Source organism: Syngnathus typhle, linkage group LG2 (genome assembly GCF_033458585.1).
Source record: "Syngnathus typhle isolate RoL2023-S1 ecotype Sweden linkage group LG2, RoL_Styp_1.0, whole genome shotgun sequence".
NCBI classification, from domain to species: Eukaryota; Metazoa; Chordata; class Actinopteri; order Syngnathiformes; family Syngnathidae; genus Syngnathus; species Syngnathus typhle.
In genome coordinates this window covers 24318271-24344736 of record NC_083739.1, presented here as the reverse complement: position 1 = coordinate 24344736, position 26466 = coordinate 24318271, and the positions used below count along the sequence as shown (strand labels likewise).

Genomic DNA, 26466 nt, shown 5'->3' with positions numbered 1-26466 from the left:
GAGCAGAGGAAGACCAGTGACATCTGGTTGTGGTGTGGTGACAACAAATTATATGATCACTTGCCGAAGGATGCATCAGGTATCTGTGCCCTCGTGTCTTTGATAATGCTTATGGTGGTTGTCCCCATTGAAATACAGAATCTCAATTGGAACGTTGGACATGCTATTGGCTAAGGAACATGGTGTGTGCGGAATGTTTGGTGATGCATGTTGTACTTTCATCCCCAACAACACGGCGCCAGGGGGCCGACTGACCCAGGCGTTGGAAGGACTAAGGACACTGAATAAAAAGATGGAAGATCATTCAGGTGTACGCACCGATATTTGGTCTGATTGGATGAAAACGTTCGGAAGCTGGAAAGGCCTCATCATGTCTGTGCTCGTTGCTGTGGCTTTACTGCAGTGATGATTTTGTTGTTGTATTTCATGTATTAGGTCACTCACTGTCCGGTTGATCGAGAAAAACGTTGGCCCGTTGTCACCGAACGGCCAATATACCCTGGTGACTCAACATGAGCCACGGGGGGAAGAAAGGACCGACAGCATGCTGGTCGCTGCTTGCTAGAGTAACGGGTGATGACCTCATAAATGAGGTCATGAGAGGGAATAAAGGGAAATGTACTTTCGGCAGTTTGCAAACACATTTGATTAAGGCTCCGTTAGACACATATAATCATATCAATATAATTTCTAGTAATAGTGTGGTCGCTTAGTAAGTGGAAAGGAATGTGCAGGCTACATGAATTTGTTTTCTTCAAAGTATTGTGGAACAGGAGGTCCAGACAGGGAGGACATCTCAAGGCCGATGGGGAACGCGAATAACAACTCGTCTTTGTGGTCCAGGGGAAAACCCAAACGAGGAGGAGATGACCATCGACCATCGACCAATCACCACACAATCTTTTGCATGTTTGAATATTCATACTGTGTTTCTTTAAAACTGGGCAACCCGGAAGAATGTGTCGTCTTTTCTGGTCACGAAGGCACACGAGTTTTTGTGTTAAGGACCCAAGACCCAGGCGCCTGTATTAGCTTGCTTTGTCAGGATTAAACAATTGGTAAATTCGGTCTGATTGATCTACTGGTCTTCTCTTTGACAGAACGAACTCGCAAAATTGTTAGGTGCGCCAGTGTGTGTGGATTAGAACATAGCAATTCTTGTGTTAAGTGTTGATCACAATTTGGAGTCAGATCAATAGCTAAAATCCGTATCCTAACACCATGAAGGACGATCGATGGATTTAATGAATTGGAGTGACACATATAGTTTGACAAGTGTTATTTATGTAATAGTTATTTGAATAACTCTGAATGTTACGTCAGGGCTATTCTCAGCTCTTCGTTTGTGTTTATGTCACATTAACATACTTATTGTTTAGCCTGTTGTTGCTCGTTCATGTCTGTTTTTGGTGTTGGATTTTGTCGAATAAATTCCCCCCAAAATGCAATTCATACTCCAGAGCGACATATATGTTTTTTTTCACTTTATTGTGCATTTTATGGCTTATGCGACATATATTCCGGAGGGACTTTTAGTCTGAAAGATACGGTGTATATTGAGACAATTTCACCATCACAACTAATACAAGAGTAAGAGGTTGAGACCCCATCTCCATCTGCATTGCTTGGTTCTGGCCAGGCTAAGCCAGCAGTCACCATCACAAAAGTCATGTCATTGCAATCAATAAACTAATGAGCCGAGAGCACATAGATCCTGCCAGTGCTGTGAAAATTATCTGCCTTCTCAAATACTTTTTTCATGCATAGTTTCCCCCCAATAATGTTTAATATCAAACAAATGTTAATGTCAGACAAAGACAAACCATGAAAACATGCCACCCTTGTTGAAAACAAATGCATTTATATTAACATTAAAAAAATATTTCACCAAAAAACTACTATCAGTGATTCTTATTAAATACGACACTGCTATGATGAATAACATTTTCCATCACTTCAGCGCCTGCAGGTCAGATTTATGAAATATGTTTATCTGATGAGGCGAAATCACATCCAACGGCAAACATTCTGACCAAATACATCATCTTGAAGAATCAGTGAAAGAATACATCTAAATAAAGTAAGAAAGAAATCAATAGTATTTTTGGTTTCCCTTTTTTGCTAGTGCATCATAGTCTGGAGTAAAATTTGTTGTGGTAATTCTTAGGATAGAGCCGAGGTGTCGGTCCGTTAACCTAGATCTGTGACGTTCATGTGGCTGAAAGTCTTCTCGCACACGTAGGTCGAGCCAAATTGTCCACTCTTTTTTTAACATTCGGCACTCAGTGTCCACCTTTCTTTTCGTCGGGCCACTCATTTTAATGGAAGGATTCCAGGGGAAGGTTTGTGGGTGGCATTAGGGTAAAACTGTATCTGAAAACTCAGCGCGCAAATTACGAGAATATTGACGTCACAGCCTAAACTCGAAATTCGGCACTGATAGATGAAATTACTACGTACTACTGAGTACGCACACGCACTTGTGAGTGTGCACCGAGCTTTGTGACACGGCTCCCGGGAGTAAATGCGCGGGCGGGCGCTTCCCCATCTACTGGGGAAACAAAGTAATTGCAGGGAAAATGACATAATAATACAATTTATTCAGGTTTGGCGGGCCGGATTAAACGGCCCCGTGGGCCGGATGTGGCCCGCGGGCCGTAGTTTGGCCATGTCTGGTCGAGAGCATTTTCTATTCGGGCTCCAGAGCTTTGGAATGCCCTACTAATGAATATTAGAACTGCTACCTCAGTAGAAACATTTAAGACACGTTTAAAGACATATTTCTACGATATGGCCTTTAATTGACCTGTAGTGGCCAATTCGCCTGGAGTTTGGTTTTGCTCCCTCTCCCCCTCCCCCCTCCCCCCACGGCTGGGGAGGTGGTTAGGTGGCACCCAAGCTGACAGCGGCTATCTGGATTCTCGTGGACCAATTCAGGATGGGGGAACTGCAGCTTACCCTCCTCGAAGACACTGCCAGGACAATCGAGGGCACCTCTGGCAGCTCATCGCTTTGACTTGGACGTCCACTTTTTCATTGATTTTCATATTATGTATTTTTTGTGCCCTCTCTGCATCCATTGCAGCTTGGTGATCCTGAAAGGGGGATCCTTCCATCTGTGGTCCCTTCTCAAGGTTTCTCATTTTTCCCCTGGTAGTTTTTTTTTAAGTTATTCCTTGCCCTTTTGGGAACTTAAGATCAGGGGATGCTTTGAGAATAATTGTCAATTGTTTGTCTATGTGAAGTCCTTTGAGACTGCTTGTGATTCAGGGCTATACAAATAAACATGACATGTCGTTTATATTACTTCACACAAACACTGCATTCTGCTCCTGGTTTGGCCCCCGATCAAAATTTACAACCCAATTCGGCCCCTAAGTTAAAATGTTTGCCCACCCCTGGCTTAGACCTTCAGCAATTTCAAAGAAAAGGCTCCACAGCTGTGTCTCAATCTTTATGGCATACATAAAATAGTTACAGAGAAGGAAGCCTTCTCGTAATTACCGTATTTTCCGGACTATAAGTCACACCGGAGTACAAGTCGCACTTTTGGGAGAACTTTATTTGGCAAAGTCCAACAACAAGAACAGACATGAACAGGCAATAACAGGCTAAACGATACGGTAAGCTAACGTTACATGAACACAAACGAGGAACTGAGAACATGCTTGACTTAACATTAACAGTCATTCAAATAACGATAACATAAACAACACGTTTATCAAACCATCTGTGTCGCTCCAAATCATTAAATCCATTGAAATCTTCGTCCTTTGTGTAAACAACGCCGCTGCTGACCCCGGAAGTGCATGCGGCGCTGACGTCGGACTTGTCGTCAGTTGCAATTCAAATTATTCCACAGGCCGAAAGAACGTGCATACACTATAAACTATATATTAAATAAGTGACATGAATAACAATTTTATCGTACCGTTCGTGTCACACCAAATCATTAAATTCATCGAAATCTTCATCCTTTGTGTCACAAAAAAAAAAACGCTGCTGACTCCGGAAGTACATGCGGCGCTGACGTCAGACTCGTTGTCAGTTGCGGCTCCAATTATTCCACCAATCTACATAACTACCGTATAGGCCCGAATATAAGACGATGTTTTTTGCATTGAAATAAGACTGAAAAAGTGGGGGTTGTCTTACATACATCAGCTCAGTGGACTAGTGGTAGAGTGTCCGCCCTGAGACTGGAAGGTTGTGGGTTCAAACCCCGGCCGGGTCATACCAAAGACTATAAAAATGGGACCCATTGCCTCCCTGCTTGGCACTCAGCATTAAGGGTTGGAATTGGGGGGTTAGATCACCAAATGATTCCCGAGCGCGGCACCGCTGCTGCTCACTGCTCCCCTCTCCCCCAGGGGATGGATCAAAATCACATGGGGATGGGTTAAATGCAGAGGACAAATTTCACCACACCCAGATGTGTGTGTGACGACCATTGGGACTTTAACTTAACTTTAACATTAGGGGTCTAGACATTATACCCATTCACTTGTGCGCCGTGGTAAGTTAAAGGTTGCTGGTACCGACTGAGTATGTTGCTTTGAGCGCGTGCGCTTTCGACACAAAGTGAGTACAGTGGAGCCTCGGTTTTTGAACGTCCCAGTTCTCGAACAAATCTGTATTCGAACAAAAAATTTGTGATTTTTTTTTGCTTCGGATGTCGGACAAAATTCGTGATTTTTTTTGCTTCGGATGTCGGACAAAATTTCGGTTGTCGAACCTCGCGAGATGAGCCGAGAGGACCCGCATGCCAACTGACTCCGTTCGTTATTACGTTCTCGTTACTCTGACAATTGCATCAACTCTAATCATGCCTCCAACGGAAGCAAGTGGGAACAGTAAAGCCATCCTAAAACACAAAGACGCTCTTAAAGCAATGCGAAAGTGAGCGCCCGGCGTGCTGTGGTTGCGCGATCGGACCAAATTAAGCTCCCTGCACACTGAGGTCTACTTAAATTTTGGAAGGTACAAAGGACATTAAAAATATTTTCTAAATTTCAGCGACGGCTCTGTCACAATAATGTCAAAGTCAAAGTCAAAGTCAAAGTCAGCTTTATTGTCAATCTCTCAACATGTCACAACACACAAAGAGACCGAAATTACGTTTTTCTCTATCCCACGGTGACGAGACACATAACACGATAGACATACATGTACGCGACACAATATAAAAACAAGAAGGCAAAAATTCTAACAATCAATAGTAAGAGTGATGAATAAATAATAAATAAACAGATAACACAATAAATAACGGAGCCAGCAAGCATAGCGCAAAAGTAAAAAACATCATAAACAAAAAGGCACAAACAATAAATAAGAGTAATAACAAATAATAAATAATAAGAGCCAGTGTGCATTCAGACAGTTCAGACAGTGAAAGTACAGGACGCTACGCAGAACGGGGGAGCGAGTTCAGGATCCTAACAGCCTGGAGTATGAAGCTGTTTGAGAGTCTGGAGGTGCGGGAGCGCAGGCTTCTGTACCTCTTCCCAGAGGGCAGAAGCTCGAACAAAGAGTGAGCGGGGTGACTCGCATCACTCACAATCGTGGTCGCCTTGCGGGTGAGATGGGGGGTGTAAATGTCCTTCAAGGAGGGGAGCGAAGCACCAGCAATCTTACCAGCCGTGTTCACTATGCGCTGCAGGGCCTTCAAGTTGTAGTCAGTGCAGCCGCCACCCCAAACAGCAATACAGCTGGAGAGGACGCTCTCAATGGTGCCGCGGTAAAATGCAGTCATGACGGCCGGAGGAGCGCTCGCTCGCCTAAGTTTCCGCAGGAAGTACAGGCGGCGCTGGGCTTTCTTTGCCAGTGATGCGGTGTTGGTGGACCAGGAGAGATCCTCACTGATGTGCACCCCCAGGAACTTGGCGCTGCTCACTCGCTCCACCACCGCACCGTCGTACATATACATATACACATATACATATACACATATACATATACCGTTTTTTTCCGTGTATAGTGCGCCCCCATGTATAGTACGCACCCCTAACAATGGCATGCTGATGCTGGAAAAAAGCTTGTACCCATGTATAATACGCACCCAATTTTTATGATTTTTTTTAAAAAAAAATTTTAATTTTTTTTTTTTTTTTTTTTTTTTTTTTTTAAGGCCCAAAGATCGTCACACACGCAGGGAGGCAATGGGTCCCATTTTTAAAGTCTTTGGTATGGTCTTAACTAGGCTGGATGTCATTTTTTTTGTTGGCGTTGATTTCTCCGACTGCCCCTAAACGCACCACCGCGCTCCGTGCGCACACGGCGGCTCTGTATGGGAGAGACGTTGAAGAGGAATAAAAACACCCTTGGAAACCAAAACTTGCCCCTCGTCGTGACTCGGAGCCGCAACAAATGTTTCGGATTTGTGTAGGGTACATTGTGACAGACGGCAAACTAGCAGGTGATCGAGCGAGCGTCTGATACAAGAGCATTGCGGTCGTATGGAGCGTGTTTGAAATGAACAGCAGAGACGAAAGGAACAAGGCAAAGTGTTGTGAAATAAAATATTACCTGTAATACGCATTTTGTTATTTGCTGATTGAAACTGCTAATTAAACTGTGAATTGAAACTAATAGGTGGAGAACTGAACTCTCGCTCTTTATATAGCTGACGTGTCTTGCGCAACCGTTCTGCGCATCTGTAATGGAGGCCTCCGTATGACGTCCGGTCCGCGATGGAGATTAAAAAACAAACAATATTTGACAATAACACACCATCGAGGATTGCACCATCGCATCAAACGATGTGTCGTCAATTATGAATTTTACTAAGTGTGTTGGGCAGGATGGCTGAATGCGATGCGCGATTGACAACAAACAAGAAAAAAGGTGAGTTTTATTTCGGGGGAGATTTGTCATGTCTCGTCCCCAGTTTTGCTATGTGTCTAGGTTGCCATAGTTTCTGTTCGTGTCACCCCGCTCTTCCTGTGTCACCTCAATCGATGTAACGTGTTTTGTATTTAAGTCCTGTCTGCCCCTCGCTCACCGTTGGATCATTGCATGTGTTACTGTCATTCTGTTCCTGTCTTTGGTAATGTCACCCTGTCTTTTTGTTCCACGACTTTGTCGGTCAGTCCTGTTGTTGGTTTTGTTGTACCATGACTTTATTTAAAAAAAATAAATAAATAAATAAAAAAAAAATATATATATATATATATTTTTTTTTTCTTTGTACCCATGTATAATACGCACCCCAGATTTTAGGACAATAAATTAGTAAAATATTGCGCACTATACACGGAAAAAAACGGTACACATATACATATACACATATACATATACACATACACACATATACATATACATATACACATATACATATACACATATACATATACACATATACATATACATATACACATATACATAAACACATACATAAACACATACATATACACTAGGGGTGTAACGATACATCGATACACATCGATTAATCGATATAATGCTCTACGATTTATTGGTATCGATGCTAAAGGTAAACATCGATTTATATCGCCGTGTTTGACCTCGGACATTAGACGCGACTTTATTTTGAAATCCAGTTCATTGTTGCTTCAAGCAACTTGCTTGCTTCCTCTTTCCGGCGTTGTTGTGTTGTGAGCAGAGCACGCGCGTGAAAGGGGAGGGGACAACTAGTCCGCGGCTCCTGGGCTGGTGCTATGGCTAGTGTCCAAAAAGACGAGGAAATTTGCTCACCTTTAGGCTTCAAGTCATTCGTTTGGAAGCACTTTGGATTCCAAAGAAAAGATGGCTCAACGGCCAAGACACGTGCAGTTTGTAAATCCTGCCATGCGGTGATCAAATATTCAGGGAGCACAAATCTCGCCGCACATTTAAAGAAAAAACACGACATCAAAGTTCAGTGTTAAAGTAAGCAATTTGTATACTACAATACTCTTGTAATTTCCTAAATAAAGAGTTTGCAGTGCCTTGTTGATTTTGCGTATGAATTGTTATAAATCAGGATATTGTTATACATTTTTTACTAAAAAAAAAAAAAAAAAAAAAAATCGATCGTAGAGCACTATATCGCGATATATCGTGAATGAATCGCAGCAGGCTTTAAGATATCGGCAAATATCGTATCGTAGTTCTTTATATCGATATTATATCGTATCGTGACAAAACCCGCGATTTACACCCCTAATATACACATATACACATATACATATTAGAGATGCACCGATCCGACTTTTTCAGTTTTGATACCGATACCGAGGCTTTGCGTATCGGTCGATACCCGATACCGATCCGATATTATGGTTGACTTAACAAGCTACATACCTCTACGTGGAACAGAAAAGACTAAAGGCAATGGCATCAGGCATGACTACACAGTTCTTTGCTTTAAATGCTCATTTAAGCAGCAATGAGAAGTGCTCCCTGAAAACAAGCTCTGCTTAGTCGAACACAAAAAAAAACCATTCAAAATTATTTCTATATACTGAAAGTGCAGAGTGGAATTAAAAATAAAATATAGCATCGGGACAAGAGATTAAACAAGTGACTTGGTCAAATACAATAATCAAGCAATGTAAACATGTCTCTACATAGTTGTGAAGCTCATGGTATCTACATCTCTTAATTCTTGTGACAAGTGTTCTCACATTTTCTCATACATTTCTGACAGTGCGGTCTCAGAAAAACACTTGCGCGATGGCAAATTGTACCATGGCTCCAGGTGCTCAAGTAAACATCGGAAGCCCTCGTTTTCAACAACACTCATCGGTTGCCCATCCAAAACCATGAATTCCAACTTTCTCAGTAATTCTCATCGCTTTTGCGCTATTGCCTGGGAATTCTTCCCGTCTTTGCAGTGCATCTGCTAACGTTAACTGCTGTGTAGGTCCACTTCGATCTGCTCAACTGCTGGAACCCCTGGTGCTCCGTTGTGTGGTGTTTCTGGAGATGCTTAATTAAATTGGTAGTACTATAACTGGCAGTACTACCAACACCCTTGGCAACATTAGCTTTGCAGACATTACAAACTGCCGTCGAACTAGTTGGCGTGTTCAGTTTAAAGTACCTCCACACAGCTGACTCTTTCGTTCCTCCATGTTTGCGTTTGTTTAGAAAACTTTCGCGGCACACGTGCTCCTGACGTATGACATAGCCCGCCCGCGTCCTGCGGCACACGTGCTGCTGACGTATGACGTAGCCCGCGTCCCAATAGATTAAGGAAAGGATCGGCTCACAGATCGGCTGCATTTTCCGATACCCGATCCATCTATTTTGTTGATATCGGGGCCGATATCCGATCCAGATATCGGATCGGTGCATCTCTAATACACACACACGGATGACGTGGTCAGTGAATGTCTCAGACAATGGCAAACAGAGGAAGAGTAGCTAGAGACACCATCATGGGAGGACAAACCCCTACATGGGATGTACCATCGGCAGATAAGTGAAGTGGCTGACATCAAGAAATCCTACCAATGGCTGGAAAAAGCTGGACTGAAGGACAGCACAGAGGCACTCATGTAGAGATTAGAGGTGAAAATAGAAGGGAAAAACCAAATTTTGGAGAATTTGGAGTGAATTTCAAAATTTGGAATTTTCGGTAAGTGGGAAGTTGTAGAATAAGTAGGCAAAAGATGTTGAATCGGTGGGAAAATTTAGAAATTAGAAGGGAAAAATGAAATGTGAAAAAGTGAAATTTTTTAATTTGGCAATTTTGGGAATGTTGAGAATCTTTCTGAATGTGATATGAATGTGCTGAATGATGTTTTTTCAAACTGGATCGACGTAAATGTGAAATGTTGAATGTGCCATTAAGAAGGAATGGGGAAAAATTTGTCGTAAAAAACACTAATAAAGTTAACAGGGGTCGCCAACCCACGGCTCGCGAGCTGCATGCGGCTCTTTCCCTGGTTTCATGCGGCTCTTTTACGTTCATATCAAGATTTGTGTTTATTATTTGTGTGTGTTCACTTCGCTTGAGTTCAACATGGTATTTTGGTCAAACGCGGGAAGTGAAATTCCCCAAAGGAGGAGGGACACACCCATTTGAGGAGTGTCAATTTTGCTCTCAAAATGGCAAGGAAAAAATGCACAGCTAAACGAATATACGAAGATGAACACAGGACATTTTTAACAGAGTGGGAAAGTTTATATTTTTTTGTTGAATGCAATGGCAAGCCATTCTGCCTGATATGTCGCACGTCATTAGCGCATTTAAAAGCTTCAAATCTTCAGCGCCACTTCAGCTCACTTTTATACGTAGATCTGTGGAATAATTGGAGCCGCAACTGACGACGAGGCTGACGACGAGGCTGACGACGAGGCTGACGACGAGGCTGACGACGAGGCTGACGTCAGCGGCGCACGTAGGTCTGGAATCAACAGCTGTTTTTTTTTGTTTGTTTTTTGACACAGAGGATGAATATTCCGATGGATTTAATGATTTGGAGTAACACGGATGGTTTGTTAAAATTGTTGTTTATATTACATTTAATTGATACATCTAGTCTGACGTCAGCGGCGCACATAGTCAATAGCTGTGGTTATTTAATGATTTGGAGTGACACAGATGGTTTGATAAGCGTGTTATTTATGTTCGTTATTTGAATAACTGTTAATGTTACGTCAGGCCTGTTCTCAGCTCCTCGGTTGTGTTTACGTCACGTTAGCATACCATATCGTTTAGCCCAGGGGTGGGCAAACTACGGCCCGCGGGCCACATCCGGCCCACAGGACCGTTTAAACCGGCCCGCCAACCCTGAACAAATTTTATTATTAAACATTTTTTTTGGTCATTTTGCCTGCAATGACTGCGTTTCCCCAGTAGATGGGGAAGCGCTCGCCCGCGCATTTACTACCGGAAGCCGTGTCAGAAAGCTCGGTGCACACTCACAAGTGCGTGTACGGACATGGCGCACTCGCGCTCTATTTGTATCAGTCCCGAATTTGGAGCGTGGGCTGTGACGACAGCATTCTTGCAATTCGCGCGCTGAGCTTTCAGATGCAGTTTTGCGCTAAAGCCACCCACAAACCTTCCCCTGGAATCCTTCCATTAAAATGAGTCGCCCAAGGAAAAGCAAGGTGGACACAGTGCCGAGCGTTTAAAAGAGAGTGGCCAATTTGGCTCGACGTACGCAACGTGACGTTCAGCCACATGAACGTCAACATCAACCCGTCACAGATCGAGGTAAACGGACTAACACCTCGGATCTCGCCTAAGAATTGCCACAACAAATTTTACTCCAGACTATGCCGCACTAGCGAAAAAGGGAGACCAACAACACTGTTCCCACTGAAAATGAAGGGGAGGCATTTTGAATATGATTTGTACACATAGCAGGGATTGAAACTAGCGACCATTCTCATTTTCAAACAATGCAGGATGCTCAAGGACATTGATGCACCACCTGTTTGCGACTAATCTTAACCTGTAAAGTTCTTAAGTGTTTCCCGTTTCCTCACCTCTGTTACCAGGTGTTTGAGAGTTAAAACTCTGCTCTGATTTTCAGATACCCCTCACCGTGTTGCCGTTTTGATCACTTTATTTGGGTGTATGCTTTCACCGATTCTTCAAGATGATACATTTGGTCAGAATGTTTGCCGTTTGATGTGATCTCATAAGATAAACATCTTTCATTAATCTGACCTGCAGGCACTGAAGTGATGGAGACTGTTATTCATAATAAGTGTCGTATTTTATGAGAATCACCGATAGCAGTTTTTTAGTGAATTATTATTATTATTTTTAATGCTTTTAATAAATGCATTTGTTTTAAAAAAAAAAAAAAAAAAACTTGTTTGGAATATCCATTCTTCACTACCTACCAAAATCTTTTTTCCTCTTTATTATGCATTTTATGGCTGATGCGACTTGTACTCCGGAGCAACTTTTAGTCCGAAAAATACAGTATATGTATGTTGAAACAAACAAACACAAACTAGCTAGCTAGCTAGTTCGTGTTTGTAACTAACTAACGAAATAACTAACCTTAAATTCAGCATTTTTTGCAGGTCACTAATTTTGATCCGTCCATTTTCTGAACCACTTCTCACAAGGGTTGCGGGCACGCTTGCAGCCTATCTCAGCTGACTTTGGGAAGTAGGCGGGGGACACCCTGAATTGGTTGCCAGCCAAGTGCAGGCACACATAGTTTCAATTGTTAATTAGAAAAATCAATATACCGCATTGGCCCAAATAAAAGACGGTGTTTTTTGCATTGAAATAAGACTAACGCTAGATGGCGACAGATATCTTTCAAACGAATGCTGACCTTAACTCCTCAGGCCAAAGCGAACCCCTGTCACGAAGAATAAAAATAAAAATAGCGGTAGCATGTAGAAAAATAAAAATCAGCGGTAAGAAAGAAAAGAGTAGAAAATAAGAGAAGAGGTAAGAGAAAATGGTTGATTTACATTTAAAAACTAGAAGCCATTCATTCACAAATGTGATGGCACTTTAGTTTACAAATTTATTTGAGCGGCTTGTCATGGGGCACATCAGATCCATTGACTGTCTATCACGTCTTAATATCTGAATATTTACTAGGGCTGTAACGATTCATCGATACACATCGATTAATCGATATAATGCTCTACGATTTGTTGGCATCGATGCTAAACGTAAACATCGATCTATATCGCCCGTTTTTGACCTCGGACATTAGACGCGACTTTGTTTTGAAATCCAGTTCATTGTTGCTTCCTTCCTCTTTTCGGGAGCTGTGCGCGGCGTGTTGTGTTGTGAGCAGAGCAGGCACGTGAAAGGGGAGCCGACAACTACGCGGCTCCTGGGCTGGTGCTATGGCTAGTGTCCAAGAAGATGAGGAAATTCGGTCCCCTTTGGGCTTCAAGTCATTTGTTTGGAAGCACTTTGTAATTTCCCAAATAAAGAGTTTGCAGTACCTTGTTGATTTTGCGTATGAATTGTTATTAGTCAGGATATTGTTCTATATCGATCGTAGAGCACTATATCGTGATGTATCGTGAATGAATCAAAGCAGGCTTAAAGATATCGGCAAATATCGTATCGTGGTTCTTTGTATCGATATATCGTATCATGCCAAAACCCGCGATTTACACCCCTAATATTTACCGTACTTTTCGGACTAAAAGTCGCTCCGGAATATACGTCACATCAGCCATAAAATGCACAATAATGTCGCATTTTGGGGGAAATTTATTTGACAAAATCCAACACCAAGAACAGACATGAACGAGCAACAACAGGCTAAATGATACGGTATGCTAACATGAGAAACACAAACGAGAAGCTGACCTGCCTGGTGTGTTCCTTTGTCTTCATGGTTCTCTCTGCGCTTTAAACAGAACCCTGAGACTATCAAAGAGCAGGTGCATTTATACGGAGACTTGATTACACACAGGTGCATTCTATTTCTCATCATCAGTCATTTAGGACAACATTGGATCATTCAAAGATCCTCACTGAACTTCTGGAGTGAGTTTGCTGCACTGAAAGTAAAGGGGCCGAAAAATATTGCACGCCCCACTTTTCAGTTTTTTATTTGTTAAAAAAGTTGAAATTATCCAATAAATTTCGTTCCACTTCACGATTGTGTCCCACTTGTTGTTGATTCTTGACAAAAATTTTAAACTTTATATCTTTATGTTTGAAGCCTGAAATGTGGCGAAATGTTGAAAGGTTCAAAGGGGCTGAATACTTTTGCAAGGCACTGTAGCGCAAAAGTACAGGACGCTACGCAGAAGGGGGGAGAGAGTTCAGGATCCTAACAGCCTGGAGTATGAAGCTGTTGGTGAGTCTGGTGGTGCGGGATCGCAAGCTCCTGTACCTCTTCCCAGAGGGCAGAAGATCAAACAAAGAGCGAGCGGGGTGACTCACATCACTCACAATCGTGGTCGCCTTGCGGGTGAGATGGGAGGTGTAAATGTCCTTCAGGGAGGGGAGTGAAGCACCAATAATCTTACCAGCCGTGTTCACTATGCGCTGCAGGGCCTTCATGTTGTAGTCAGTGTATATAAACTATGTATGAAATAACAATAATATAAACAACAATTTTATCGAATCATCCGTGTCACTCCAAATCAAGAAATCCATCAGAATCTTCGTCTTCCGAGTCACTTGGAAAAACAAAACGAAACAAAAAAAACAAAAAAACACAGCTGTTGACCCCGGAAAGACGACATGCGCCGCGGACGTCAGACTAGATATATCAAATAAATGTAATATAAACAACAATTTTATCGAACCATCCGTGTCACTCCAAATCAATAAATTCAGCAGAATCTTCGTCTTCCGTGTCACTTAAAAAAAACACACGAAAATACACAGCTGTTCACACCGGAGTACGAGCGCTGCTGACGTCAGCCTAGATATATCAATGTAATATAAACAACAATTTTAACGAACCAGCCGTGTCACTCCAAATCATTAAATCCACCGGAATATTTATCTTGTGTAAAACAATTGTCGATTCCGGACCTACGTGCGCATGGACGTCAGCCTCGTTGTCAGTTGGCGGCCCCAATTATTCCACAGATCTACGTATACAACTATATTGTAGCATTACCAAAGTACCAGGCAAGACATGGGTTTGATAATCGGCTCTTTATTTCACAAATCAAGAGCTCAACATGTGAGCCAACACACGCAAGCACCCTGGATCGCTCTTTTTAGGCGATCTTTTTGAGCTCTCCATCTCCGTACATTACACTTTGTGACACCATATTTCACAACCGCTTTGCAATTGTTTGAAGACTCTGCCTCATTTATCATCATCTTTTGCATCATAACTTCTCATCAGCTGCCGGTTAACCTGGCTGATCGATCTTCGACCCACCATTTTCTGTTATCTCTTCTCTTATTTTCTTGTCTTTTCTTTCCGCTATTTTTTATTTTTCTTCTTTGTGCTACCGCTATTTTTATTTTTATTTTTCGTGACAGGGGTTTGCTTTGGCCTGGGGAGTTAAGTTCAGCATTCGCTTTAAAGATATATGGCGCCATCTAGCGTTGTGAATGGGTATAATGTCTAGACACTGAATGTAAGACGACCCCCAGTTTTTCAGTCTTATTTCAATGCAAAAATCACCGTATTATATTCGGGCCAATACGATACATTTACCAAACATGCCACCATCCTTGCTCCTCATTCTCCAAACCTGGTTCTCTTTATCTCCGTCCATTTCGGTACTGGAAGCTTGCTGTGCCCACAAACGGCAATGATTATTTTGTCCTATATTAAGTCTATGCAGATACACTTGCCATGTCTAAGGGCTGTGTATGTGACGTAGTAAATACATAAATCCTTATTGCAGATTGGCTCTTGTCACCTGAGGTAAGTGTTCCTGTTTAAATTTACCAACATGAGCGAACCTCAAACCCATCACTGGTGCTACCCGGCTGGGATTTCCACCTATCTGCATTGACTTTATCTGTAATCGCATTGCGAGAATAGCTTGTGCTCGGCCTGATAGCAGCATAATTATAGTATCCTAAAAGTAACCCATCATTTACGGAAAATAAGTAATTCCAGCAAATGTGTGAACGACAAGTTTGACTCTGTTTTTGGTGCCATTTGTTTACCTGCCAATCGGAAGTTTAAACACGTTGCACCAAATGCAAAAGTGCTGCATGCATAGAGTCTGTCATTGGTGGAGAAAAAACACGTTGACAATGTACTTAGGCTCACACAGCAAACTGATAGAAAGGAACATGACAACATTAAGTGGTAGCCCATGTGACGTTGGCTTAAATCAGTACCTTTCACTGTACCTGTTGAGTGATGCCAGCAGAGTATTGACAAAGGAGCCATCAGAAGCCATCACTTCCTGGATGAGTGTGATGTCACAGCGAGAAGCGATCTATACACAGGGGCATTTGTGAGTGAATGAGTGAATGAGTGAATGAGTGAGTGGCTCGTGTGGTGTGCGCCTTTGTAAAGTACCCGTGTAAGGGTGTGCAGCACTCTATAGTTTGATGCCGTCTTGGAGTCGAGCTTTTGCACATTGTAGGCACAGATCCTGAAGGCTGAGACGCCCCCACCCCAAACCACGACACATAAAAAGGGCAGCAAGAGTCCAAGGTAAGGAGCACACCACGTCATAATCACCTGTGGAACAAAATACACATGAATTCCTATTTGCAGAGAAATCACTTGAAGGAAGTCTGGTCACATATGATGGTCGTAAGCAGTGTTGTACCTGAACGCGTTCAATGAACAAGAGTTCATGAACTCGTTCATATTTTGGACGAACATAAACTGAACGTAGCGCATTTTTGCTTTGTGAACATTTTTGTGAACACGCTAATTCTGGAGCCAATGAACAGTTATGAAGTGCTGTTTATTTCCGTTCAAAGATGCCAGGTTTTCTTTTCTTAGATTGCAAAACACACAGCAAACAGGGCTTAGACAAGGAAAACTGATTTGACAACCCCGCCCACAAACAGTTGCAAGTCATCAAAAAATGCGACGTCTGCATGGAGGAGCGAAGAAAGCGCGTGGCGTTTCAGTCGATGTAAACGCGACGAGCGACGAGCAGCCCCTTTCTTGTCAAATGGCAATGATAAGGTATCATCCATCCTATGTGAGAATTCAGGAATTGTAGACGTGGTAGCGCACTCAATGGCGTTGACCCACAAATTACTCTTAATGAGATGCTTGTTGTTGTTTTAGTAATTTATTTGGGCTTTGCATATTTACATTGGCACTTTTAAGTCCCAAATTCTGAAGGTGTTCTGGTTCTTCTGGCAAACAAGTTAAGAAATATTATGTTCCACGTCCAAAGTCCGGCCTGTGGGGCAAATCCGGCCCCCGGACAGATTTCATATGGTCCGCAGCTTCGGTCTTATAATGTATTATTTATGGCCCACCTGCACTGTCAAACTGAATAAAATTATTTTTAAAAATCGTGAAACTTGAAACTGTAATTCGTCCTATTACCAAAATGTGGCAGCACCGCCCCTCTCCGCTCATTTCTGCCATGCCGACTGCAAAGAAGACTAGGAAATTTCACATTGAGGGCCGTCGCTTTCAAGAAAAATGGGGATTACGATACTTGAACACTGAAAATCAAGGCAATTGTGTTTGTCTAATTTCTAAAGAGACGGTTGCCTTGTTTAAGGATCTCAACCTAATGAAACACTATGATTAAACATGCTAACACATACGACAACCTAACAGGGAGTGACCGTGCTGATAAAGTGAAGCAGCTCCAAGCTGAACTGGCATCACAACAGCGATTCTTCACGCGGGGCTGTGAGTCAAAAGTAAATCAAAAGTAAATATTACTTACCGTTTTTTTCCGTGTATAATGCGCAAAATTTAACTAATTTATTGTCCTAAAATCTGGGGTGCGCATTATACATGGGTACAATTATTATTATTATTTTTATTTATTTATTTATTTGGTTTTTTTTTGTTTTTTTAAGAAAATCATGGTACAACAAAACCAACAACAGGACTGACCAACAAAGTCGTGGAACAAGAAGACAGGGTGACATTACCAAAGGCAGGAACAGAAACCAAACAGACATCATGACAGTAACACATGCAATGATCCGACGGTGAGCGAGAGGCAGACAGGAACTAAATACAAAACACGTTACATTGATTGAGGTGACACAGGCAGGGAGGGGCGACGCGAACAGAAACTATGGCAACCTAGATACATAGCAAAACTGGGGACGAGACATGACAAATCTCCCTCGAAATAAAACTTGAAATCACCTTTCTTCTTGTTTGTTGTCAATCGCGCATCGCATTCAGCCATCCTGCCCAACACACTTAGTCAGTAAAATTCATAATTGACAACACATCGTTTGATGCGATGGTGCAATCCTTGATGGTGTGTTATTGTCAAATATTGTTTGTTTTTTAATCTCCATCGCGGACCGGATATCATACGGAGGCCGCCATTACAGATGCGCAGAACGGATGCGCAAGACACGTCAGCTATATAAAGAGCGAGAGTTGTTTTCCGGGTGAATTATGCCAACCAACTACACTCCACCTATTAGTTTCAATTCACAGTTTAATTAGCAGTTTCAATCAGCAAATAACAAAATGCGTATTACAGGGAATATTTTATTTCACAACACTTGTTCCTTTCGTCTCTGCTGTTCACTTCAAACACGCTCCATACGACCGCAATGCTCTCGTATCAGACGCTTGCTCAATCACCTGCTCGTTTGCTTTCACAATGTACCCTACACAAATCCGAAACATTTGTTGCGGCTCCGAGTCACGATGAGGGGCAAGTTTTGGTTTCCAAGGGTGTTTATATTCCTCTTCAACGTCTCTCCCATACAGAGCTGCCTTTTTCACGTCCGCACGCCTTTTTCACATGTGCGCACGGATCGCGGTGGTGCCTTCACGGGCAGTCGGAGAAATCAACGCCAACAAAAGAAATACATCCAGCCTAGTTAAGACCATACCAAAGACTATAAAAATGGGACCCATTGCCTCCCTGCATGTGTGACGATCATTGGGACTTAAAAAAAATAAAAAAATAAAAAATATTTTTTTTAATTTTTTTTAAAAAATTGGGTGCGTAATATACATGGGTACAGGCTTTTTTCCAGCATCAACATGCCATTTTTAGGGTGCGTATTATACATGGGGCGCATTATACACGGAAAAAAACGGTAGTTTCAATTCACAGTTTAATTGGCAGTTTCAATCAGCAAATAACAAAATGCGTATTACAGCTAATATTTTATTTCACAACACTTTGCCTTGTTCCTTTCGTCTGCTGTTCCCTTCAAACACGCTCCATACGAACGCAATGCTCTCGTATCAGACGCTTGCTCGATCACCTGCTCGTTTGCTGTCACAATGTACCCTACACAAATCCGAAACATTTGTTGCGGCTCCGAATCACGACGAGGGGCAAGTTTTGGTTTCCAATGGTGTTTTTATTCCTCTTCAACGTCTCTCCCATACAGAACCGCCTTTTTCACGTCCGCACGCCTTTTTCACATGTCCGCACTGATCGCGGTGGTGCCTTTATGGGCAGTCGGAGAAATCAACGGCAACGAAAAAAATTACATCCAGCCTAGTTAAGACCATACCAAAGACTATAAAAATGGGACCCATTGCCTCCCTGCGTGTGTGACGATCATTGGGACTTAAAAAAAAAAAAAAAAAAAAAATTAAAAATTTTTTTTTTAAAAATTCATAAAAATTGGGTGCGTATTATACATGGGTACAAGCTTTTTTCCAGCATCAGCATGCCATTGTTAGGGGTGCGTACTATACATGGGGGCGCACTATACACGGAAAAAATAATAATAATAATAAAAAAGAAATTGGGTGCGTATTATACATGGGTACAGGCTTTTTTCCAGCATCAACATGCCATTTTTAGGGTGCGTATTATACATGGGGGCGCATTATACACGGAAAAAACTGTAGTTACAGTATCGCTCTGAGTGATAGTACGGTTATCTATAGTTATAGCGGTTTCCTTGAATAAGTGTTGATAACGAGTTGGACCAATTATCAACATCTCAGTTTTATCTGGATTAAGACGAAGGAAGTTAAGAGACATCCATTGCTTGATCTCCGCAAGGCACGCCTCAAGATTACAACAATCCCGCGGATTTGTCATCGATAACGGCATATACCGTTTTTTTCCGTGTATAGTGCGCAATATTTGACTAATTTATTGTCCTAAAATCTGGGGTGCGTATTATACATGGGTACAAAGAAAAAAAAAAATATTTTTTCATTTTTTATTTTTTATTTTTTTTTTTTTTTTTTTTTAAATAAAGTCATGGTACAACAAAACCAACAACAGGACTGACCGACAAAGTCGTGGAACAAAAAGACAGGGTGACATTACCAAAGACAGGAACAGAATGACAGTAACACATGCAATGATCCAACGGTGAGCGAGGGGCAGACAGGACTTAAATACAAAACACGTTACATCGATTGAGGTGACACAGGAAGAGCGGGGTGACACGAACAGAAACTATGGCAACCTAGACACATAGCAAAACTGGGGACGAGACATGACAAATCTCCCCCGAAATAAAACTCACCTTTCTTCTTGTTTATTGTCAATCGCGCATCGCATTCGGCCATCCTGCCCAACACACTTAGTAAAATTCATAATTGACGACACATCGTTTGATGCGATGGTGCAATCCTCGATGGTGTGTTATTGTCAAATATTGTTTGTTTTTTAATCTCCATCGCGGACCGGACGTCATACGGAGGCCGCCATTACAGATGCGCAGAACGGTTGCGCAAGACACGTCAGCTATATAAAGAGCGAGAGTTCAGTTCTCCACCTATTAGTTTCAATTCACAGTTTAATTAGCAGTTTCAATCAGCAAATAACAAAATGCGTATTACAGGTAATATTTTATTTCACAACACTTTGCCTTGTTCCTTTCGTCTCTGCTGTTCATTTCAAACACGCTCCATACGACCGCAATGCTCTTGTATCAGACGCTCGCTCGATCACCTGCTAGTTTGCCGTCTGTCACAATGTACCCTACACAAATCCGAAACATTTGTTGCGGCTCCGAGTCACGACGAGGGGCAAGTTTTGGTTTCCAAGGGTGTTTTTATTCCTCTTCAACGTCTCTCCCATACAGAGCCGCCGTGTGCGCACGGAGCGCGGTGGTGCGTTTAGGGGCAGTCGGAGAAATCAACGCCAACAAAAAAAATGACATCCAGCCTAGTTAAGACCATACCAAAGACTTTAAAAATGGGACCCATTGCCTCCCTGCGTGTGTGACGATCTTTGGGACTTAAAAAAAATAAATAAATAAATAAATTTAAAAAAAAATTAAAAAAAATTCATAAAAATTGGGTGCGTATTATACATGGGTACAAGCTTTTTTCCAGCATCAGCATGCCATTGTTAGGGGTGCGTACTATACATGGGGGCGCACTATACACGGAAAAAAACGGTATAATTGGGTGTCATCCGCATAGCATTGAAAACTAATATTATATTTACGTATTATGTCCCCAAGCGGAATCATATAAATATTAACAAGAATTGGTCCGAGAACCGATCCCTGTGGGACACCACACGTAACATTATAGAGCTCCAAGGACGCATTGCCATGGACCACTCGTATGTGGGAAATATAGCGGTTGCCGGCGACAGTATCTCAGATAGCGCAGTTGCAGTCATGGAGTTGAAATGACGGCTCCTATAATGCTGATTGCTCTCCGGTCTTTGACAAGGAACTAGAATTTCAAACTTTATTAAGTAATGATCAGACAAAACAGTAGTGTATGGGATTATGCTATATTTGAGGTTGCAAGTCCTCGGGATAATACCAGATCTATGGTATTTCCATTCTTATGCGTTGCTGCTTGTACGGCTTGCGTAAAACCAAACGTATCAGTTAAAGTCTGAAACGCTGAAGTAAGTGGCTCTGACGGTAAATTCATGTGGATGTTGAAATCGCCCATGATAATTATATTATCCGCATTGGTTACTAGATCAGCCACAAATTCTGAAAATTCATCCAGGAAGCCAGAGTAAGCCCCGGGTGGATGGTAAATAACAGCAAGATGAAATGACTGTAAAGCGGTGGATCGGACAGTGAGAACCTCAAATGTTTTAAATACGTTGATCGAACGAGGCCTAAAACTAAGCTCGGAATTCGAGATGAGGGCGACACCCCCACGCTTTTTTCGAGGACGCGCCACATGCGAGCTCACAAAATTTGGAGGCGAGGCCTCATTAAGCGGCATCAGTTCATTAGGTTTTAACCAGGTCTCGCAGAGACCAAAAACGTTTAGATTATGTTCTGTGATGAGATCATTAACGAGAATGGCTTTTGTATGAAGCGATCTAATATTCATAAAACCAAGTTTAAGTGTACCGTTTTTTTCCGTGTATAGTGCGCCCCCATGTATAGTACGCACCCCTAACAATGGCATGCTGATGCTGGAAAAAAGCTTGTACCCATGTATAATACGCACCCAATTTTTATGAATTTTTTTTTAATTCTTTTTTTTTTGTTTTTTTTTTTTTAAGTCCCAAAGATTGTCACACACGCAGGGAGGCAATGGGTCCCATTTTTAAAGTCTTTGGTATGGTCTTAACTAGGCTGGATGTCATTTTTTTTGTTGGCGTTGATTTCTCCGACTGCCCCTAAACGCACCACCGCGCTCCGTGCGCAGGGGAAGAGGCGGCTCTGTATGGGAGAGACGTTGAAGAGGAATAAAAACAACCTTGGAAACCAAAACTTGCCCCTCGTCGTGACTCGGAGCCGCAACAAATGTTTCGGATTTGTGTAGGATACATTGTGACAGACGGCAAACTCGCAGGTGATCGAGCGAGCGTCTGATACAAGAGCATTGCGGTCGTATGGAGCGTGTTTGAAATGAACAGCAGAGACGAAAGGAACAAGGCAAAGTGTTGTGAAATAAAATATTACCTGTAATACGCATTTTGTTATTTGCTGATTGAAACTGCTAATTAAACTGTGAATTGAAACTAATAGGTGGAGAACTGAACTCTCGCTCTTTATATAGCTGACATGTCTTGCGCAACCGTTCTGCGCATCTGTAATGGCGGCCTCCGTATGACGTCCGGTCCGCGATGGAGATTAAAAAACAAACAATATTTGACAATAACACACCATCGAGGATTGCACCATCGCATCAAACGATGTGTCGTCAATTATTAATTTTACTAAGTGTGTTGGGCAGGATGGCTGAATGCGATGCGCGATTGACAACAAACAAGAAGAAAGGTGAGTTTTATTTCGGGGGAGATTTGTCATGTCTCGTCCCCAGTTTTGCTATGTGTCTAGGTTGCCATAGTTTCTGTTCGTGTCACCCCGCTCTTCCTGTGTCACCTCAATCGATGTAACGTGTTTTGTATTTAAGTCCTGTCTGCCCCTCGCTCACCGTTGGATCATTGCATGTGTTACTGTCATTCTGTTCCTGTCTTTGGTAATGTCACCGTCTTTTTGTTCCATGACTTTGTCGGTCAGTCCTGTTGTTGGTTTTGTTGTACCATGACTTTATTTAAAAAAAAAAAAAAAAAAAAAAAAATTAAATTTTTTTTTCTTTGTACCCATGTATAATACGCACCCCAGATTTTAGGACAATAAATTAGTAAAATATTGCGCACTATACACGGAAAAAAACGGTAATTGGTCGATCCGGGTGAATATCTATCGAAGGATAATTATACGAGATGCGAGTAAGATTGTGTTCTCTAGGCCTGACATCACCTCTCAAATGTTTGTTAGCGCGGTGGGATGATACGACCGTGGGAATCTGATAGTAAATATTTGTTACACGTGTAGAATTATCTGAAACAGGCACCATTTCATCAGCAAAACCGGTCGGGGTGGAGTGATTGGATTCGTCTACTACCCCAGTAGAAAGTGCGTTTATGTGTACTGTAGCACTATTCAAACTATCACGCTCTAGTCTACACAAGGAGCTATGTGCATGCTGGGAGTCTAGCCTAGCGCTAGTTAACTTTATCTTAACAGACTCCAAACCCATCCTGACAGGTGGTCTAATCACCTGTGACCCGGCCTGCTCTAAAGTGACCTGTCATGTGTGGCTCAAACAGTAATCTATATTCCTAGAAAGAGTGAAGGCGCCTTCACGGTTAGGGTGAAGGCCGTCCTTCCTCAGCAGGTCGGGGCGCCCCCAGAAGGAAGGCCCGTTATCTATAAAATACAGTCCCTGCTTCTTACAGAACCCAGCCATCCATCGATTAAGGGAGACTAATCTACTAAACCTCTCATCAGTGCCTCTCCCAGGCAGGGGGGCAGAGACAAATATTCGATGCCGACTCATCTTTCTGGCGAGATCACAAGTTCTCGCTATGTTTCTCTTTGTGATCTCCGATTGCCTCATCCTAACATCATTGGAGCCGACGTGTATCACTATGTACGAGTAGCTAGTGTTGGTGGAACTACGCTGTTGACTAGACCTATTGCGAGTCAGCTCCCTAAGATTAGCTTCTATGTCGGGTGCTCTGCCCCCAGGAATACACATTACCGTGGCTGGATTTTTAAGCGTAATATTTCGGGTAATGGAGTCACCTATGACCAAAGTGCGAGGGCCAGTAGACCGAGATCAACAAGTTCATTTTAAATTTGTGAACTGAACTTTGAACTATTTTGTATAGAAAATAAACTCTCCCAACACTGGTAGTAAGGTCATGGGTGGAGGAGATTTATACACGGCTGGCTGACAGGCCCGAGAGCTGGGTTTTTGAACTGGTGCGGTGCAAAGTGCCTGAGAGATTAATATTAATATCAATATGAAACTACTCAAGAGAGCGCGAGCGAGAGGGACTGTTAACGTCTTGAAGAGACAGTTGTTTCTATGGCGTTAACTTTTCAACCATCGTACTCAGGAAGCACTATTATTCCACAATGATTACGCTGGAGATGCTTGGTCATGTTACTCATGTTTCCTTTCATGTACAGGACATGCGTCAAGTATCGTTTGCACACAGTAACATTTCTGTTGACGGCTTTCAGTCTCAACAGCGAAACCAAAGTTTACCCACACAGGAGATTTTTAAAGTAAACCTTTGTGAAGAAGTTTTTCATACTTTTGTTTCTCAACTCCTTGGCTTGTGCTGGACATGCCTCTATGTTAGCTTTCTCTGGCTTCTGTGAGAGTGAGATACACTAGCTCAGGGGTGGCCAACCAGTCAGACACTAAGACTAATGACAAATTGACTCCTACAGTACTAAAACTACAGACCAAAGACCACACTTTCAACAATGAACATTGTGTGCATTGTCTCACACAGACAAACGTTCAGTTCAACAAATTACACAAACAAAAACATAAGTTTTTTCACTTATTATGTGTGGCGGGACAGACCATTCGTTTTCGTTTGTCGTTTTCAGGAGACAAGATTTCAACAACGTCACTGAGCCATATTTTAACGAACTCCACTTCATTGTATGGCTTTTTAGCCCGTGCAATGTTCCAAGCCAGTTGAAACAATGCAAGTGTGACAGTCTCTGAGTGCTTCGTGATTTTTTGGAAAAACTGGACCTATTTTTCTGCCTGACTTTTCAAAGTGTCCGAACTTGTGCTTGCGAAATTCAGTCCCTTTTGCAAAGTCCTTATCGATATTGGCATGAAGTGAGCTGAAGTGGCGCTGAACATTTGAAGCTTTTAAATGCGCTAATGACATCCGGCATATCAGGCAGAATGGCTTGCCATAGCGTTCAACAAAAAACAACTTTAACTCTGTTAAAAAAGTCCTGTGTTCATCGTCATATATTTGTTTAGTTGTGCATTTTTTCCTTGCCATTTTGGCCGGGTTGACCACCCCGGCTTAGCGTCTTGTCAGCGTTTCTGGACCTAATGGGCCCCCGTAGTCACAGTCGCCATTCATTAAAAAGTCAGCAAAACTAATCGCTCTGCCCTGTGTTCATCGTCATATACCGTAAATTCCGGACTATAAGCCGCACCGGACTATAAGCCGCACCAGCTAAAATTGGGGATATTTTAGTTTTTTTCTTATATAAACCGCACCGGACTATAAGCCGCACATGCACACGCGTCTTTTTACAAGGAAAGACCGTTCACAGAAAGCCTTTTTAAAGTTTTAATAACATACTTTAACATGTCTTTCTAAACACTGCCTGTGACGAAGGGTTTAGAGCCCTTTGACGCAGGTCACCTAGCGTGCATTCCTACTAAAGCTCATAATAGTCACAAGCAACACAGCCAGAATAAGCAGCAGCCATAGTAGTGTTTCAAAATAGTATTTTTGTTGTTGTTTTCTTCAAGATACCGCAGTGTATAAAAGTGATCAAGTCATCACAAAAATCACAAAGAAAATCCTTATATAAGCCGCACCTGACTATAAGCCGCAGGGTTCAAAATTTTGGAAAAAAGTCGCGGCTTATAGTCCGGAATTTACGGTATTCGTTTAGCTGTGCATTTTTTCCTTGCCATTTTGAGAGCGAAATTGACACTCCTCAAATGGGTTTGTCCCTCCTCCTTTGCGGGATTTCACCTCACGCGCGTTTGACCAAAATACCATATTGAACTCAAGCGAAGCTAATACGCACGAAAAATAAACACAAATGTTGATATGAACGTAAAAGCCGCATGAAACCAGCCAAAGAGCCGCATGCGGCCCGCGAGCTGCGGGTTGGCCACCGCTGCACTAGCTATTGCCAGCTCTACAGTAAAAATAAGCCATGTCTAAGTGTGAGAGACATGGTTTTGACAGGCATACTTCTGGTCCCTCCTCGGTTTGGGAGAAGAAAAAGTGCAAAATAGTGGCTGCACTTTTGGAACCAGCAAATAAATAAATAAATCAATGATACACTTATCTCTGGCAACATTTACACTCATTTTTTCAAAACAAAAAGACCAAACTAATCGATCAAGGCTCCAGACATTTGGTCGCATTTTGCCACCAAAATCCGAGAAAATCCAAGTAATATTTTCATCTACTCGCGCATGCGCAACCAATAAATTGGGATCTTTTTTTCATTCAATATTTTTGTCGCTGACTATGTTCCTCACTTCAGCC

At 42.2% G+C, this 26466-nt stretch overlaps 1 protein-coding gene across 6 annotated transcripts in view; it reads right to left on the bottom strand.

Annotated features, from left to right (window-relative positions):
* The window catches only part of LOC133150417 (deoxyribonuclease-1-like 1), a 70948-nt gene that overhangs the window by 29310 nt on the left and 15172 nt on the right, over positions 1-26466 (bottom strand). For 2 of the 6 annotated variants that reach the window (XM_061272930.1, XM_061272931.1), the window contains exons 2-3: positions 15897-16061; positions 15713-15813 (exon numbers count right to left, since the gene is read on the bottom strand). In XM_061272930.1, the coding sequence (XP_061128914.1) occupies positions 15713-15813; positions 15897-16055 (260 nt within the window). In that variant the 5' untranslated portion in view covers positions 16056-16061. Of the gene's footprint in view, positions 1-15535; positions 15595-15712; positions 15814-15896; positions 16062-26466 lie in introns of all 6 variants that reach the window. The other 4 variants (XM_061272932.1, XM_061272933.1, XM_061272934.1 and 1 more) reach the window with 3 other exon arrangements.